We start from the raw sequence: 17568 nt of genomic DNA on the forward strand, positions 1-17568 counted from the left end.
AGAGAGTGAGAGAGAGAGAGAGAGAGAGAGAGAGAGAGAGAGGAAGAGAAAGAGAGAATGTCAGAAAATTTCATAATCGCGAATGCGAATGTTCGTTAGGCACAGCTAGAAATAGCGGCTGAAAAGAATTGGGCAGACGCACAATTACTGATTAACCAATAGAGAAACAGACGTGAGTGAGAAAAGCCTGATGATAAATACAAAAGAGCCGGAACCTGCGGACCACTTCTACTCTTCTTCTTCCCCTCTTCGAGGCGCTTAATTAAAAAGTAAAATAAATAAAAGACTTGAAAAGAAAAAAAAGAACAAAAAAAAAAAAAAAAAAAGAAATAAATAAATAAAAACAAACAAAAAACAAAAAACATAGACAAAAATCATAGAGTAAAATGCCCAATAAAAAATCAAAATAATAACGAAAATGAAGAAAATGAAAATGGGAGAACAAAAAGTAACCCACATTGTGTGTCTGGTTCTGCCGCCAGGTCTGTTGGCCGGCAGTGGCGCGACCGATGAGTTTCGATGCGAGCCCTGCAACAAAAACCTGACCTCCCTAACGCGGTTGAAGCGGCACATACAGAACGTACATACGAGACCGAGCAAGGAGCCCATCTGCAACATCTGCAAGAGGGTTTACTCCAGCCTTAACAGTCTGCGAAACCATAAGAGCATCTACCACCGACAGCACAATAAGAGCGAGCAACAACGCAAAGAGGACGATCAGCAGCATCAGCAACAGCAGCAGCAGCAGCACCAGCAACAACAACAACAACAACAACAACAACAACAACAACAACAACAACAACAACAACAACAACAACAACAACAACAACAACAACAACAACAACAACAACAACAACAACAACAACAACAACAACAACAACAACAACAACAACAACAACAACAACAACAACAACAACAACAACAACAACAACAACAACAACAACAACAACAACAACAACAACAACAACAACAACAACAACAACAACAACAACAACAACAACAACAACAACAACAACAACAACAACAACAACAACAACAACAACAACAACAACAACAACAACAACAACAACAACAACAACAACAACAACAACAACAACAACAACAACAACAACAACAACAACAACAACAACAACAACAACAACAACAACAACAACAACAACAACAACAACAACAACAACAACAACAACAACAACAACAACAACAACAACAACAACAACAACAACAACAACAACAACAACAACAACAACAACAACAACAACAACAACAACAACAACAACAACAACAACAACAACAGCAGCAGCAGCATCAGCAGCATCAGCAGCATCAGCAGCAACAGCAACAGCAACAGCAACAGCAACACCAGCACCAGCATCAGCAGCACCAGCAACAAAAATACGTCGTGCAGCAACAGTCGCGCCTCACGTGAGAGCGCGTCAGCCTTAGTTATTGCCTGGAAAAAGAGTTTGAACATGGGCGCTTGGGTTACCAGGTCGACTGTTTCTGAATGGAAGCGTGTCAGTGTTGCGAGAGCCGCGCTTGCTTCGTTCTAGACGGTGACGTTGAGTTTAATAATCGGTACCTGTTTCATAAGATCTAAGAGCTGAGAAGCGTCTGAGAAGCTCTTCTGATTCCGCAGAGTTCAATTAGTTATTTAAGATTAGCAATTAAGCGCGTCACCTTACTTGTATATAAATCACCATGGAAAAGTGTGCGAGATATGTTAAAGCGGAGATGCGACGCATTGTAATTTTATATGGGGAATCAGGTGCTCGACGAGTTCGTTAATTGTTACATTTATGACTTCTCCTTTTCTTAAATTTTAGGTTATTCAAACGTTATTTTAAAATTAATATATCACATGTATTTGTGTATCTTGTGCTTTTTCTTAAGGCTATTATTAAAACGATTGCTCATCGAGTAATTATTAACGGCTAATTCGTTAACATTGTTTTTTTTTTTTTTTTTTTTTTTTTTTTTTTTTTATATTTTATTAAGACATAATTTTCCATTGTTATCTTTTGGTTTATCTTGGATTTAACTATTACGTCTATATAAGTTTCGATAAGTTTTGCATCGAGGCCGCGAAACAACAACGGCAAAAAAATGATTAAAAAAATAATAAATGGCAAAAACAAAAAAAAAAGCGAAAAAGAAACAAGAAATTGTGCGACCAGCTAACGCGTCACTCGAAGCATCGGCACAAATTATAACAATAACGATTTTGCATCAAGTACGCAGCGGCCGGGAAAAATTTTCAAAAAGACTAACGAGAAAGCCGAATGCGATCTACTTAAAACAGTGTCTATTCATTATTGATTTTCGCTCGAACGTAACCAAGCATAAACGACCAAGTGGAAGCATTTTACTTCCTCGCTTCCTTCGCGAATTATATTGCGAATACAGCAATTTTTAATTTCTGTACGTCTAGTGAAAGTTAAGTAGTCGCGCACAACGATTAGCACCCTTGTTTTCTTTTTAATTGAGCTCAAGTTTTTACCAGCTGCGCACGCACGCCGACCAAACTTGAACTCGACGCGAACTTCGTAAAGGAGCGTCATAAATTACGTCATGCAGTTACGCACGCAATAATAAATTATTTTTAAAGTATAATCAGTGGTTGTCGGTATTCCCCTGCTGTGCACGATTCACAGAGATGGCATAAAAGCACCTATAAGGCGATAGACGAAAGTATGATGAAATTTACGAAGTTTCCTGTCGCGTCAGACAGTATATACAATATATATATATATATATATATATATATATATATTGTACATGCATACATACGTGCATACCTACAAATAAACGCCCACACACATGCATACATACATACGTACGTACACGTACACGTACACGTACACGTGCACACACACACGCACGCACGCGCGCGCACGCACACACACACACACACACACACACACACACACATATATATATATATATATAACGAGAAAAAATGCTCCAGTTAACGTAGCATTTAATTTATTAAAGAAGCGCAATGTTAGAATTCTAATAATATTGTTATGACGTATTTTATTATTTCAAATGTTTATTGTATTTTAATGTTCGGCCTAGATTAATAATGCCGAACAAGAGAGAAATAACGTATGCTGAGTTATCGATGAAATGAAATATAGAAGAAAAAGAAAAATGGTCTAAAGCAGGCGATCAAGTCTGGTTTTCTAGGTCATGCCCAGACAGAGAAAGAGAGAGAGAGAGAGAGAGAGAGAGAGAGCGAGATGAAAACACTAGATTGTTTGCTCGTCGTTGAGCACTGTAAATAGACAAAAAAATTTTTATACCTCAATTTACTAATGCCTGTTTTTATTTCTCTGAGGGGTCAAGGTTATATTTTTCGCATTTTTCATTTTTTATGTACTCACTCACCGTTCTTTCATTATTTATGAATAAAAGTCATCTTTGTACGGAAAAGAAAAGCAGTCTTAATGCCGCTGTCCACGGACTTTGGCGAAATTTTTTTTGTTACAAGCCACGTTCGAGTGCTGCTAAAAAGAGAGAACTCGAACGTCCTCTTCCCATCCCTTTTAGTGAAAAAGCAATAGCACGTCCGGCGTGGTCAAACTTGTCCGCGCGCGTGCCTTGTTTTATTAATGAACGTAAGAAAATAGGAAAAATTAAATATTCTCCTTATGATTAGACACTACATTCGTCCACGCCCGGGGAAGCATTGAGAATGGTATGTTTATTTTAATTTTCAAAATCTATCATAATATTTTTGTCACATCGTGTAACAAGTTTGTTTATATTGAACTAATTTGGATTTCCCAATCGAGCGAGAGAACGAGTCACAATATCATTGTGCCGTTTAACGGGAAAAAAGAAATTATTAAAAATTATTCTTTACTATCATCGAACATAGTGTAAGGCGACGCAAGTCACACATTACCATAATCAATGACAAACCAGAGCCCCGAGCCTTTTCTCTTGTCTGTCTCTCTTTCTTGAATAAGATCCGACTCTCTTAGCAAGACGACAAAGCGTTCGCAACTTTAAGTAAAGATAGAGTATTTAACAAAAATTATTTAATTCATTTTTTAACGACAGATATTTAAAAAAAAAAAAAAAAAAAAAAAAAAACTGTTAACAATAGAAATAGAGTATTTCCTAGTATTTAACCGACCCTTTTCAATCCGTCCGCTAGTCTTTTTTATCTTTTTCTTTTTCTTTATAATTCTCTTTAATGAAACAATTTAAATAGAAAGAAATAGAATCAATCTTTTATACGAAAACAAATGTCGTTACTTTATTTTTCTCACCCTCACCTCCCCCGTCTCCAAAACCGCCCACCCCCTTTTTTATTCGCCCCCGCTCTCTTTCTATAGAAAAGTACCAGCATCGTTACTAATGTGTCCACAATATTAATGGCAGCCGTATCTTTGTTCTTGTTTGTTCCCGGTCCCGGTCTCGCTCGGCTATACGTGCTCTGGTTCGTCATTGTTCTGTGTGTACCTCTACTACTACCTACCTTCACGAACGGATTTGTGCTGGGGGTCCATCCGCACGTGGAACTATCTCCGTTGCCTCCTACTCGGCCGCAATATTGGTTCGTAACGGATTATGAAAATTCAAACAAAAACACCACATCATTAACTTTAACAAAACAACAAAATTGCAACTTTATCATTTGTAATAATAACTTTGCTTAACCAACCCTTTGTTTATTTTGTCTCTTTTACCAAAACAAATTAAACTCTAATTTTAACGAAAACAAACTTGTGCACACGTATGATTTCGGGCGTCTGGTCGTCGTCGTCGTCGTCGTCGTCGTCGTCGTCGTCGTCGTCGTCGTCGTCGTCGTCGTCGTCGTCGTCGTCGTCGTCGTCGTCGTCGTCGTCGTCGTCGTCGTCGTCGTCGTCGTCGTCGTCGTCGTCGTCGTCGTCGTCGTCGTCGTCGTCGTCGTCGTCCTCGTTATCGTACTCGCACGATGATGGAATACTCGTCACAACCAAATCACTTGCTCACCATTACTCGTAACGTCCTTGAAAATCGCGCCAAATGTACATTCGCCTCTAATAACGCTTTGACGCGATACGACCACCATACGTACGGACCAATCAATCAAACCAACGACAATCGCAAACAATACAAACCTATAACAAACCACTGTGCATTCGCGATTATGACGCGAAGGACCGCCCTCCGCGATCCTGGCGATGCGGCTGTCGCATCCGTTGCACGGCAGCCTCCTGCCGCCGGGCGTTTGCTACACCTGCGACGTGTGCGGCAAGACCCTCTCCACGAAGCTGACGCTCAAGCGGCACAAGGAGCAGCAGCACTTCCAGCCGCTAAACAGCGCCGTATGTGCCCTCTGCCACAAGGTCTTCAGGACTCTCAACAGCCTCAACAACCACAAGAGCATCTACCATCGGCGGCAGAAATAGAGCTTGGCCGGCCGGGCTCGCGTCGGGCCGAGACCACCCGGCCTCTTACTACTGCGCCAGCAATAGGCAATCCGGCGGAAATTCCCCATAGATTATTTGCCGAAGGAGCCTCGACTTGGCCCCAGAACCTCGGCGCGCCCCGCTTCCCTGCTCGCCTACTACCCCGTACCTGGTAGTGTGAGTGATAGTGATCGTAGCGGTGGTGGCGGTGGTGGCGGAGGTGGCGGAGGTGGCGAAGGTGGCGGAGGTAGCGGCGGCGGCGGCGGCGGCGGCGGTGGCGGCGGCGGCGTTATTGTTGTTGCCCTTGCGACACGGGCCCTCGCTCACTCACGGGTAAGTATGACTACTCCAAAGCCAAACTCGTCGACCAAATGTGTCGCTTCGGCCTTAATCAAAGCGAGTCCGATTTATTCCTCGACAACGTCGGCAGATTATTTTGTTTGCAAATGTATGCCAGTGAGGCGAGCCTCACCTCCATCGCGACTCGCGCTCCGCCCTCACGTTATTTGCGCGGAAGTGAGACACGGTGCCCGCGCTGCTGCGAAACATTCCAAACGCACCGATAACGCAATAATAACGTCGTCGATCCTTTTTGGCTCCTTTCGTGCGTGCGTACGTACGTGGACGCGATGTCGCTTAACTAAACCGCTCGAGCCCCTTCAATATCTTACATTTTTTCTTTCACTCCGCTCGCCTTTATCCCCACGACTCTTAGTCCTAAATCTGGCTCGCTGTCGTTATCTGGCTAATCCGCGAATACTTACCAAGCAAACCAAAGTACTCTGCTAGCGCTTGTTACACGGACTTGTCTCTCCAAATAAAATGGCGAATGAAGCTAATGAGGTTAATTAGCACACAACGATTAGACACTTATTTGGAGTAGTCATGCTGACTTGTAAAGCGAATTAGGTAATTGCGTATTGAGTGAGTTTCGTCGACGATGCGTCGTCGAGGGCCGTGACGGTCTGAATTTCCGCTTGGATGGTCGGCCCGAGTTGTCGGGCCGCGCGAAAACGTAACCGAAGGATCGAGCTTAGAGGCTTGTTATGGCGCGTGTATAAAAATATGCGGAGATGTGATGAATACGAGACACGACATTAATGTCGGTTATTAAGTGTATAGAGTTTTTTTTAGGAGAGAGAGTGGATTTATACGTACGAGAGCTGTCGAGTGAGACTTTCGCCGCGGACGAGTCGGACGTACTTCATTATCACGCGAAACAATATTATTGTACGTAAAATATATAGGGACAATGAAAAGATTGGGAGAGTGAGAAGTGAGGGGGGGGATATGGTTGGAGGGGGGAGGGGTAATAGAAAATAGTAGAGGGAGGGTGAGAGTTAGACACTTACACACACGCACACAACAACAACAACAACAACAATGACAACGACGATGACAAATACAATAAGAACAACAATAACAGCAACAGCAACGACAAGAAAAACGGAGAGAAAAATGAGTAAACGCGCGTTTTCATTTATTAACACTACAGAGCGAAAATTTATATTTTTTATACTAATTTAGCTGTAGATTTTTATAAAAATTCGTCGTTTTTAGTTTTCGCAAAGAGTCCGGTTGGTTTTTTCTTTCGCACTGTCGGGATAACGCATAACGCTGTTAACCTTCTTCTAAAAGTCATTGAATTTCTTTCTCGTTATGTTTTAACGAAGCGTACTTACTTTAAAGGCTCGTATAGATTTTTGTATAAAAGTGTTGCTTGCCTCGTCAGCTATGAGAATAAACGAGTAAACGCTTGCCCGACGGTAGGAAAATCCAACAGGTTCGATTATTACCCCCAGTGAGCTCGAGACACATCTGACTCGTCGACGGTGCGAGAATTGCGTGAAAATCTTTTATATATTTCCTTTCATGTAATAGTGTCGCGCCTGTCAAATTCTCGTAATCGAAGATTAAAAGTAACGGTAATGAGGTAAGAAACAATGAAAAAGATAAAAAATAAAAAAAAAAAAAAATAAACAATATACAGTGCTTCCAAATCGGTGGTAATTGATACGAGAAAGTAAAGTAAAGTGGAAGACGAAAGAGCTTTCGAGATTAAGCAGGACTGAATATGTTCCGGTACGTATTTATAAAGAAAAAAATGAAAAAGAAAAGAAAAGTACATAAATAAATAAATAAATAAATAAATAAATAAATAAATAAATAAATAAAACGTGAACTGACTGTGTGGCAATTGTAGAGAAAGACAATGCGGTATGCTAAATAAGAATTTTATCGGTTGTTATAGGTGCCCGCGGCTAGGCGAATTTATTGCGACGATAAATGATAAGTTGTTATTTCGATGAGTATATTGGGGATTAATGGGAAATGCGCGATATACATTTCCCGATAAAAATGGCCAAAACGATAGTCGACTGATGAAAAGAAGGATGACGAGTCAAACTCGTCTTGCACTCTCTTGTTTTGTTATATAAATTATACCTTTGCACTGATTGACGTAACTCTTCTCTTCACACGAGATTCTTACATAAAGATGTAAAATAAAAAGTATTGAGTGATTTTTTTTTGTCCGCCCTCACGACGATCAAATCATCCTGAGAGTACATGCTGTACGATTGGCGATATTGTTTTTCATAATTTCTCCGATAGAGTACAAGGGGATTGAGCATCGAGCTCAACGAGCTAATACCGACAAACAAAGGGTAGGCGCTAGAAGCGAGTGACATAAGTGATTTTACAACTACTTCCTGTTCAACGGAAGCTAAGATCGTCGTGAATCTAATCGAATTGTGAACTATCTTTATTAGGCTCTATTGAAAAATTAAAGGAAGAGTGGAAGATCGAAAGAAACTTCCGAGCGTCGAAGACGACATCGTCCAATTAACTTTTAGGATGGAACATTAAATGTTAGAAAAAAGACTGCGCGAACGTTATTATGAAAATACAAGACTCAAGATTTTTAAGAGGTTTCGAAAACTTAATTGTAAAAAGGATAGGGAGTAGTCGAAGAAGTAAACAAAATAAGTAACCATTGAGAGGCCTGTGTCGCGAAGTGCGAATGACTCGTGGAAGTTTAATTGCGAACTTTTTTTTTTATTTTATTTATTTATTTTTTTTTTTTTTTATTTATTTTTTTTTTTTTGATCGTTGTATTTTTTTGTTATTTTTTTTTTTTGTTTTTGTTTTTTTTTTTGTGTTTGTTTTTGTTTTCTTATATGGAATCGCGTGTTTTCCATCATTAAAAAAAAAAATAAATAAATAAATTCGTTATTCGCATTACGGAAACCCACCGTCGCTTAATCACTTCGCGCGAGAGCTCGCGATAGAAGAAGATGCAATGATATACATATATAATATATTTTATCTTAATATATTCATTCCATATTTTAAAGAGTAAATGCTTTAATGCGGGCTATTTTGTATTAATAACCGCCTTCGGTTCTTTTTTGTTTTAACGGTGGAATACAGGGCTTTACTTGAAGTACCTTAAATACCTTTCAAACTTTATTAGCGTATAAATAAATGATAAACGCGTTTATAAGTTATAAAAATTGAGAGTCAAATATTTAATTTTTCATGCCAATCTCGGTTATGTTTATTTCGTGACGTACAGTTGGAATTATGTCGTAGCTTAATATTAATATTCCTTTCTAACCTTTCGACGTATTTATTAACTAACATCCCATACTGATTATAAAAGACCATTATAATCGATTATCATGAATTTTTACTATTTTCCGATCCTCTTTAATCCTAATTTATCTAAAAATAATATTTTGAGAATATTTTGCTAGTGTCTTTGCATTAATAGATAAAATTTTAATACCGCATTAAATAACACATGTCCCGCATACAAACAATTCTAATTCTAATGCAAATTTATCCAGGCCTATGATCATAAATTTGCAACAAATCGATGCAATATGATTTTAAAAGCCTCAGTGAGCTTAAAGCTAATATTGAAATTAATAAACATTGTCCAACTGTATTTGCAACGATCGATTATATCGGATTAATTTTGTAATACTCACGAAGCGAATTGGAAATAGCGTCTTTCGAAAAAGGCGTTTTTGCGTCTCTGCTGTAGTCGTGCGCGAGTTCATTTTTTTGCGAAATTACCCTGTTTTGTGTCCTTTATTTCGTTCAAACGAGCTGAAAAGTCATGATTGATAAGCAACAAATTTAATGGCAGTTCCACAAACGAAATAATATTAATAATAAAGAGGGAATGAAAAAATACGCTACGGTCCACTAAGCACTGACAGATAAATATGTAATAAATGGATTATAACAGCCGCATATACATATAGCTGACTGCATATGATATACATACATACATACATACGTATATTTTAGTAGAACTTTGATAAGCCACATATAAAAAGCCTTTTTGATGTTACATAAATATTGAAAAAAAAAAAAAAAAAAAAAAAAAAAAAAAAAAAAAAAAAAAGAAAAAAAAAAAGAAAAAAAAAACATAAATAAATAAAAAAAAAAAAAATTTCAAAACAAAAACGTAGTAATCCAATCTGTCTTTTCAAAAAGTCAAGTTTCATGAAGAGTAAACAAATGGCACTATTGTTTATCAACGGAATAAATAATTGATCGATTTCGCTAAAATTTCGATTATTTTATTCAGGCAAGGACATCAAGAGGGCTTTGAAAGGAAATGAAGAAACCCAAATTATAAACTCTAGGCAGACTAGGTTCCGGCGCATCAACTAATTCAAAATCGTTTAAACGACTTGAGGACGTAAATGCGACTCTGATTATATATATTTTACAGGCAAGAATATTGATAATATTTATACAAAGCAAAACAAGAATAAAATTAAAATAACTACACTGCGTGTAAGTTACTCGATAACGAGCTTCAACAAACACGCATCAAGTCGCGCATGCATACACACGTACATAAGTATACACGTAAACACACATTTATAGATAGGCTATGATAGAATAAATTAAACAGTATGTTCAATTAAATGCTCCGACTCGCACATATTTTTCAAGGCCACGAACGAACGAATTCCGTCAAGATTCGATCGAGCGGAATTAGGGTGTAAGATTCATATATACAAAATTTATGGAAAATAATTTCGTTCTCTCTTTCGCTTTCTTCACACATAGCATCCTTTGAATATTATTTTGAATAAATATATTATTCCATAAATGCCGTATTTTACAAATCATGGATATATCAATTGAAATTTTTAATACAATTCGTGAACTTTGGGCCTTACTGACAGTTGATTCATTATGTTTCCCTTTCTAATATATAATCGTATAGTGCAGTATAAATTACGAAAGGAGTGCAAAATTTACAATTGATTTTCCATTTCTCCACTAGAATTTGAACGTCGTAGTTGAATTTTACCTGAAGCCTGTTTGTTTTATATTTTTACTTTTACATCGAATTATGCATAATGATTTTTTTTCTTTTTTTTTTATATAAAGATGAATAAATACATATATATATATATATATATATATACTAATGGTCTATACACAAAATTCAGGCTGTCGAAATTATGTTCGTCTCGGAGCAAGTTGATAAGGGATGTGTGTGTAGACCCGTATAGGAAATTAATGAGTCGAACGGTGAGAGTAGAGAAAGACAATTTATAGAATTTTAAAAGCAATTCGAAGTAAAAATAAAGAGAGAAGCTTTAAATTAAAATTACGAGAATAATGAACGAATAAAATTTTATGGTAGTCAGTATAATGTGGTAATGAAAGAACTGATATTGATAAAATATATAATTAGACGTATATAAGATTATACGGCGAAGAGGTTGGAATAAAAAAATGCCGAGAGAGAGAGAGAGAGAGAGAGAGAGAGAGTGATCGAATGAGCGAAAGAGAGTAAACGAGAGAGAGAGAGAGAGAGAGAGAGAGAGAGAGAGAGAGTAATACAGAAAGTGACAATTATTATATCGTGACTACTGTAAAAAAAAAAAGGCCAAATAACATAATGCGAATTATTTGTCACCTGCACAAACCCGGTTGCTGGGAGACGCATTATTACTATGAGAATAATAAATTATTAATGAAATTAATATAAATCGAATGGAATATTTAATTACAAATTATATAATTATTTAGTAGAGTTTTATTTGAGTTTATTTGTTTTATTTAGTGTCTTCGTTGCATTATTCTTTCTCTATGTTAACGAGATTCTTTTTCACGAACATACTTTATTATTTATGCGAAGACAAGTGCGGATTGTAAATTCGAATACGTTCTTCGCGTCTTGTCGTTGGACTTAAGCGAAAAAGTCGGCAATACTTCGTCGCAATTGGCCTGTGATACGACGATAAAATGCGTTCTTTCGTTCTTAAAATTAATTAAAAACTAAAAAAAATGTAAACGGAAAGACTGAAAAAATCGTCACTTTAAATTTTATATTATAAAAATTCGTGATTTTTTTCGTACTTTTATATTTCGCCGTACGACTGAATTGGACTGAATCGTGTAAAATTATTCTTAATTAGTCGAAGTATACGATTGGACTGATTTTTAAGGTTTGACTGATGTTACCAAACTATTAACGAAAAGTACCTAATGCGTTAGTTAAAAGTTTTTTTTTTTTTTTTTTTTTTTTTTTTTTTTTTTATTTTTTTTAAAAGAAAGATATGTAACCTTAAAGTCTAAAATAAGATTTATACTTATCGTGGCAGAGAGCTGCTGATTTTTTAAAAACTTTTTTAATCGACCGAAGAGAGAAAGAGACTCCAAGGGGGCCCGATAGAACTGTTGATTTCAAATTTGCTATTTTCTTCATAATTTCCAAGCAAAAATGATAATAATGCATATACGTTATACGCAACACCAGACAGACAAAGAATTTATTTTATTTTTTTTTTTTCCTTACATCGCTTCAACTGTTTACAGCAGATTTTTGTTAATTATAGTGCGCGATAGCGAATGGTCAGGGGATAAGTACACGCACATAATCCATACTTACAGCTTTATGATACACGCATTATTCATATAATACGTAATAGCAACTATAGATTTATACTTGATTGCGCAAAAAAAAAAATTATGGCACACTTCTACACTTTTGTTCTTTTACAATAGCATATGTTAATCAATGTATAATAGGTTTGTCTTTTAATTGCACTTTTATACACTCCATAATCCGCGCAGCGCTGTAAGCACAATCCAGAACAGATATAACAATATTATTTTTTCTCTAACTTTTTATCTATTGTAGAATTATGGCTTCAAAAACCGCATAACACATACAGGACTGACACCGAAGAAAATTTATATGTATTTCATTTTGTGATTTACGAGCCGAGCGACTTTTTTTTAATCATAGAAAAAAACGCGTATAGGGTAAATTCCGCGTATGTTCCGTTAAAGCAGCTGCTCGCGTATGTGAAAATTTTTCATTAATATTTCATTAATGTTTCATTAATATTTTGAGCCGTATACGAAAATAACAGTAAATCGCTACATTATCTTTTGCTTAAATATTGATTGTTATCTGCCAAGGTGTTCTGGTTATATTACATATTTATTGATCATTATTATTATTATTATTATTATTATTATTATTATTATTATTATTATTATTATTATTATTATTATTATTATCATTATTATTATTATTATATGATTATTTTATTATAATAATTATTATTTTTATTATTATTGCTGACGTAAACTATGTCAAATGCATTTTAATATATTTTCACTTTTATATTCTACAAAAATGTATACTATTTGGTTTAATAATTTCGCAATGTGTTTTTCATTTATTTTTAGTCATTACCTAATCATCCTCTACTCTTAATCTCTTTAATATATAATAATTTTAGTACATATAAATGCACGCATGCACACTCACTTACGTGTGTATATCTGCATATGTTTATATACATATATAGATATACCGGTATATAGATACATTTACATACATGCGTACGTATGTATATATGTATGAGTGAGTGCGCGGTTGTGCATATGCGCGCGCGCGTATTCGACGCAGATTTCTTTCAGCATAAAGGTAAGTGTACAAAATTTTCGTCAGATGCCAGCTACGAAGTCCTATCGTTAACCAATTAACGGGATGGTAATCATGCGTATATACATGCACACGTACCTATATTTAGGCATGCATACATGCGCATACGTATGTGTGTATATACATGTATACATATATATATATATCTGTTAATATATGAGTGCATTTGTACGTGATTATAACATAGATATATCTATTTAGGCACTTATATACACATGCATATATATATATATATATATATATATATATTTATATATATTAAAAATGTCTCCGTTCTCTCGACCTCACGTAGACTTTTTCCTCTTGTAAAAGAATTATGAACGACTAATATGCGTATGCAGGCGTTCATGTTTTTTTACTCCCTCGCAGCAGTAAGGAAGAGCGCGTATGCGTGTCGTAACAGAGATTCTTGCGATAAAACTTTCCGTTGTGTTTTCATTCCATTTCTTACGTATATCTAATACTGCCCTGTAATTTTGAAAATTTATACGCAGTTCTGCACAAAATTCATAGGTACAAAAACACGGAAAGTCCACACGCTTTGATCTCGCACGAAGTGCATGCTTTAAGTGTTTCTTCCAGAATGCTCTATGTGTTTTTCTACGTCGCCTTGTTTTCTATTTTTTTTTCTTTTTTTTTTTTTTTTTATACATCACGCCTCAACGAACGTCGATGAGGGAGGTGAGCGAGTATGCGGTGCCTTCCTTAACGAGTTCATGTTTCGCGCGTTAAATGAGACGCCTTATTATATTCTCTTGCGTATGTCTTTCTTCAATTTTTCTGTTAGTTCCTTCGTTTTTTTTTTTTTTTTTTTTGTTATTTCTTTATTCAACAACTAAAACAATCAAACAAATAAACAAACCTGTGGATGTCTCCTTTTCTTTTGTCGCTCCATTCTTTCATTATTTTTTTTTATTCTCATACATAACGTCTGCATATATGCCTAACATACGTACGAACAAACGCACACACAATCACACATACGCACACACGCGCAAAAAAATATGTGTATGTGTGTATGAATGTGTATGTAAAAATTTATGTAAGCATATATCTATATAAATCCATAATTTCTCAACCCCGCTCTCACTCTCCTTAGATTTCTTTGTATTTTATTTTATTTTTTTTTCTTCGCATTATTTCGTCACGCAAACCAATCCCATCATCAAGCGATCAGCAGCAGCCACAGCCACGCCATTTACACACTGTCATTGTGCGTGTTATATAAAGCGGTGCAGTTTCTTTTCCGCCTGAAGTTTAATGAGACACGACTTGAGAAATTGGATAAAGAGCAATTTTCCAAAGAGAATGAATGAGAAAATCCAGCCACGTCTCGGCTGGTATTAAGGAGGCAAAATAGCAAAGCCTTCTGACAAAATGAAAATACAGAGAGGAGACGTCCATGCCGCCTTACAATTTCTTTTTTATTCTGTTTTCATAAAAAAGAAGCCCGCAATGAACGACATTATCTATTCAAGTTCTTTAGGTACACTGGCGATATTCTAAGTCCATCCATCCTTTTTTTACAAGTTCCCTGTTTCTTTCGCTCACGCAGAGCAGCAACTCTTCTGTTCGTATTCTTTCTCTTTTTATCTCCACCCCCCCCCCCTTCTCTCTCTATACCTCAACATATCTCTCTCTCTCTCTCTCTCTCGCTCTCTCTCTCTCTGTTATGTTCCCCCTCTTTCCTTCTTATTCTCTTGATATCTCGATCCCTCTTGCAGACTTCTTTTAATTAACGGCGTTGTAATGCGACGTTGATATTTAAAAACGTTTGATTCGTTGGTACGCCAGCGGTAGTCAGGTGAAAGGCGAAGGATGCAACATTTTTCCATGTATAAAATAAGTCTTCTCGCTTCAATCAGCGTCACTTATCCTTAACTCCGCTAGGAGAAGAAAAAACTATTCCCGATCTTTTTTCATTCCACTGATTCATGCAATTCCCACCTCCACCGCTTATATAAAGGATGGCTCTTTTATCAAATAATATTCCCTTACATTTCTCTCTACCCCACTTGAAGAAGTAAGTATGCAAACTTGGTTCATTTGCGGGATGCGCAATTATTGCGCAATGACTGGTCGAATGAAGAAAAAGGGAGTTTTTATTTTATCGGGCGGCGCGTGCACATCTTTTATAGCTAAGTTATATTCATTACGAAAGTAAACATTTCGTCGTGATGTTTTGTCCCGACGTCGTCCCCACACTTTGAATTCAATTTCCTCTAAATTAAAAGGATTATATGAAATATTGTATAGAGCATTGATAAAATGATGATACAAAGGCGCAGGAAGAAGTTAAGCATGAGCCTGTAGAGATTTTTCTATCGTTGCAGTGTACCGAACCCCCGAATCAGAACTGGTATTCACGACGCTAATGAACGTGAAAAAATGTTGGAAGTTTTTCTAAATTATATTTTATTGAAAAGACATTTTTTTACATTAATTTGTAATGCTATAGTATAAAGTAACAGTAAACTGTAATTATAAACACAGCACGATGATTAGTAATGGAAAGGAATCAATAAACATAACGAGCCAAGTACTAAACAAAGTAAATAATTAAAGTTGATTTGGTTATTAATGATACTCAAAACTTTAATATCTTTGAAATTTATTTATTAAAAGATTTTCGTTTACAAATACGTTTATAATATATACAGGAATATGCTTTTTCAAAATAAAATGGTCAAATATAATATGGTTTCATATATATCACCACTAAACAAATTGAGTGATATAATATAGATCGTAAACGAGTAAATAGGATTAGACTAAAAAGAGTTTTTTTTACATTAAATTAGAATCTTTTTAAGCAATGATAATTGTCATTAAAAGAAGCGTAAATTATGAAGAATTTGAGTATTAATAAATACTACGATAAAAAAAAAATAATATTGAATTTTAAATGATTTTGTACACGGTGGTGCGTACATAATGAATACAGTGAGAATAATTACGTATCTTGCATTGATTTTGTCTTTGTATTTAAAAGAAGATAAAATCTAGATTCATCATTGATGTTTATATTTCAACATACAACATATCACAAAGGACGATTAGTAGTGATAACCTCGCAACTAGGTATGGCAATTTTTGTGTTGATTCTTTCTAGATAAGACCTATTTGGGTTCGCGTATTAGTGAGAGTGAGAGAAAGAGAGAGAAAGTGAGAGTGAGAGAGAAGCGGAGACACAGTAGTTCAATAGAATAAGCAAGTGACTAAGAGATAAATTGAGAGAGAGAGAGAGAGAGAGAGAGAGAGAGAGTGAGTGAGTGAGTGAGTGAGTGAGTGAAGGAGAGGGAGATAGTGGGAAAGTGTGAATGATTGACTGATCGAGAGAATTTGAGATAGATTGAGAGAGCTTGAAAGAAATTGAGAGAGAATGAAATAGAGAATGAGAGCGAATGAGAGAGAGAGAGAGAGAATGAGAGAGAATGAGAGAGAATGAGTGAGAGAGAAGGATATTGAGAGTGAGGGTGAGTGAGTAAGCGAGACAGAGGGAGAGAGAGAGAGAGAGAGCGATGATTTGGTGGTAGGTAAGTGTGCGGGGCGCTGCATGAGGTGCATTGTTGTGTTTCAGTGCTCGCCTCCATGCCAGGTCTGACGCTCAACTCCTTGAACACACCGTCGCCGAAGAAGCTCTTCACCTGCCAGCTATGTGGCAAGGTACTTTGCAGCAAAGCATCCCTGAAGCGCCACGTGGCCGACAAGCACGCCGAACGACAGGAGGAGTACCGATGCATCATCTGCGAGCGGGTCTACTGCTCGCGAAACTCCCTGATGACCCATATTTATACGTATCATAAGAGCAGACCCGGCGACCTTGACATTAAGTTCTTTTGAAGGTTTAGATAAGGTAGGGCGCCATATCAACCAGCAAACAAACCAAACAGCAAACAAACTATTAACTTATGAGATATATAAGTCTAACTACTCTTGACGATATTTTAATAACTACTACTCATTTTATAATAATAACAAGCAATCGTCGAACACCTTTTTCTTTTTATTTTATATATACACACGTATTCATCTATATATTCACACGAAAAGCACACAGCCCATATATATGTATATATATATATATATATATAAATATATAAACAAACACACTGATGCATCCACCACCCACCCATCCACCCACCCACGCAACGACGCGCACGCGCA

General features: G+C 36.4%; 2 protein-coding genes across 2 annotated transcripts; both read left to right on the forward strand.

Annotated features, from left to right (window-relative positions):
- Positions 1–400: 400 nt before the first annotated feature.
- LOC105364433 (broad-complex core protein isoforms 1/2/3/4/5-like) lies at positions 401–823 on the forward strand (the record flags this gene model as incomplete). The annotated part of the gene is made up of 1 exon (XM_011502346.1): positions 401–823. A coding segment is annotated over exon 1 (405 nt), but the record flags the coding sequence as incomplete, so codon positions are not given.
- Positions 824–1003: 180 nt separating this feature from the next.
- On the forward strand, positions 1004–1889 carry LOC105364589 (ataxin-8; the record flags this gene model as incomplete). The annotated part of the gene is made up of 2 exons (XM_011502569.1): positions 1004–1180; positions 1265–1889. Coding segments are annotated over 2 exons (339 nt in total), but the record flags the coding sequence as incomplete, so codon positions are not given.
- Positions 1890–17568: the final 15679 nt, after the last annotated feature.

This window comes from Ceratosolen solmsi, unplaced genomic scaffold (assembly GCF_000503995.2).
Source record: "Ceratosolen solmsi marchali unplaced genomic scaffold, CerSol_1.0 scaffold39, whole genome shotgun sequence".
Classification (NCBI taxonomy): Eukaryota; Metazoa; Arthropoda; class Insecta; order Hymenoptera; family Agaonidae; genus Ceratosolen; species Ceratosolen solmsi.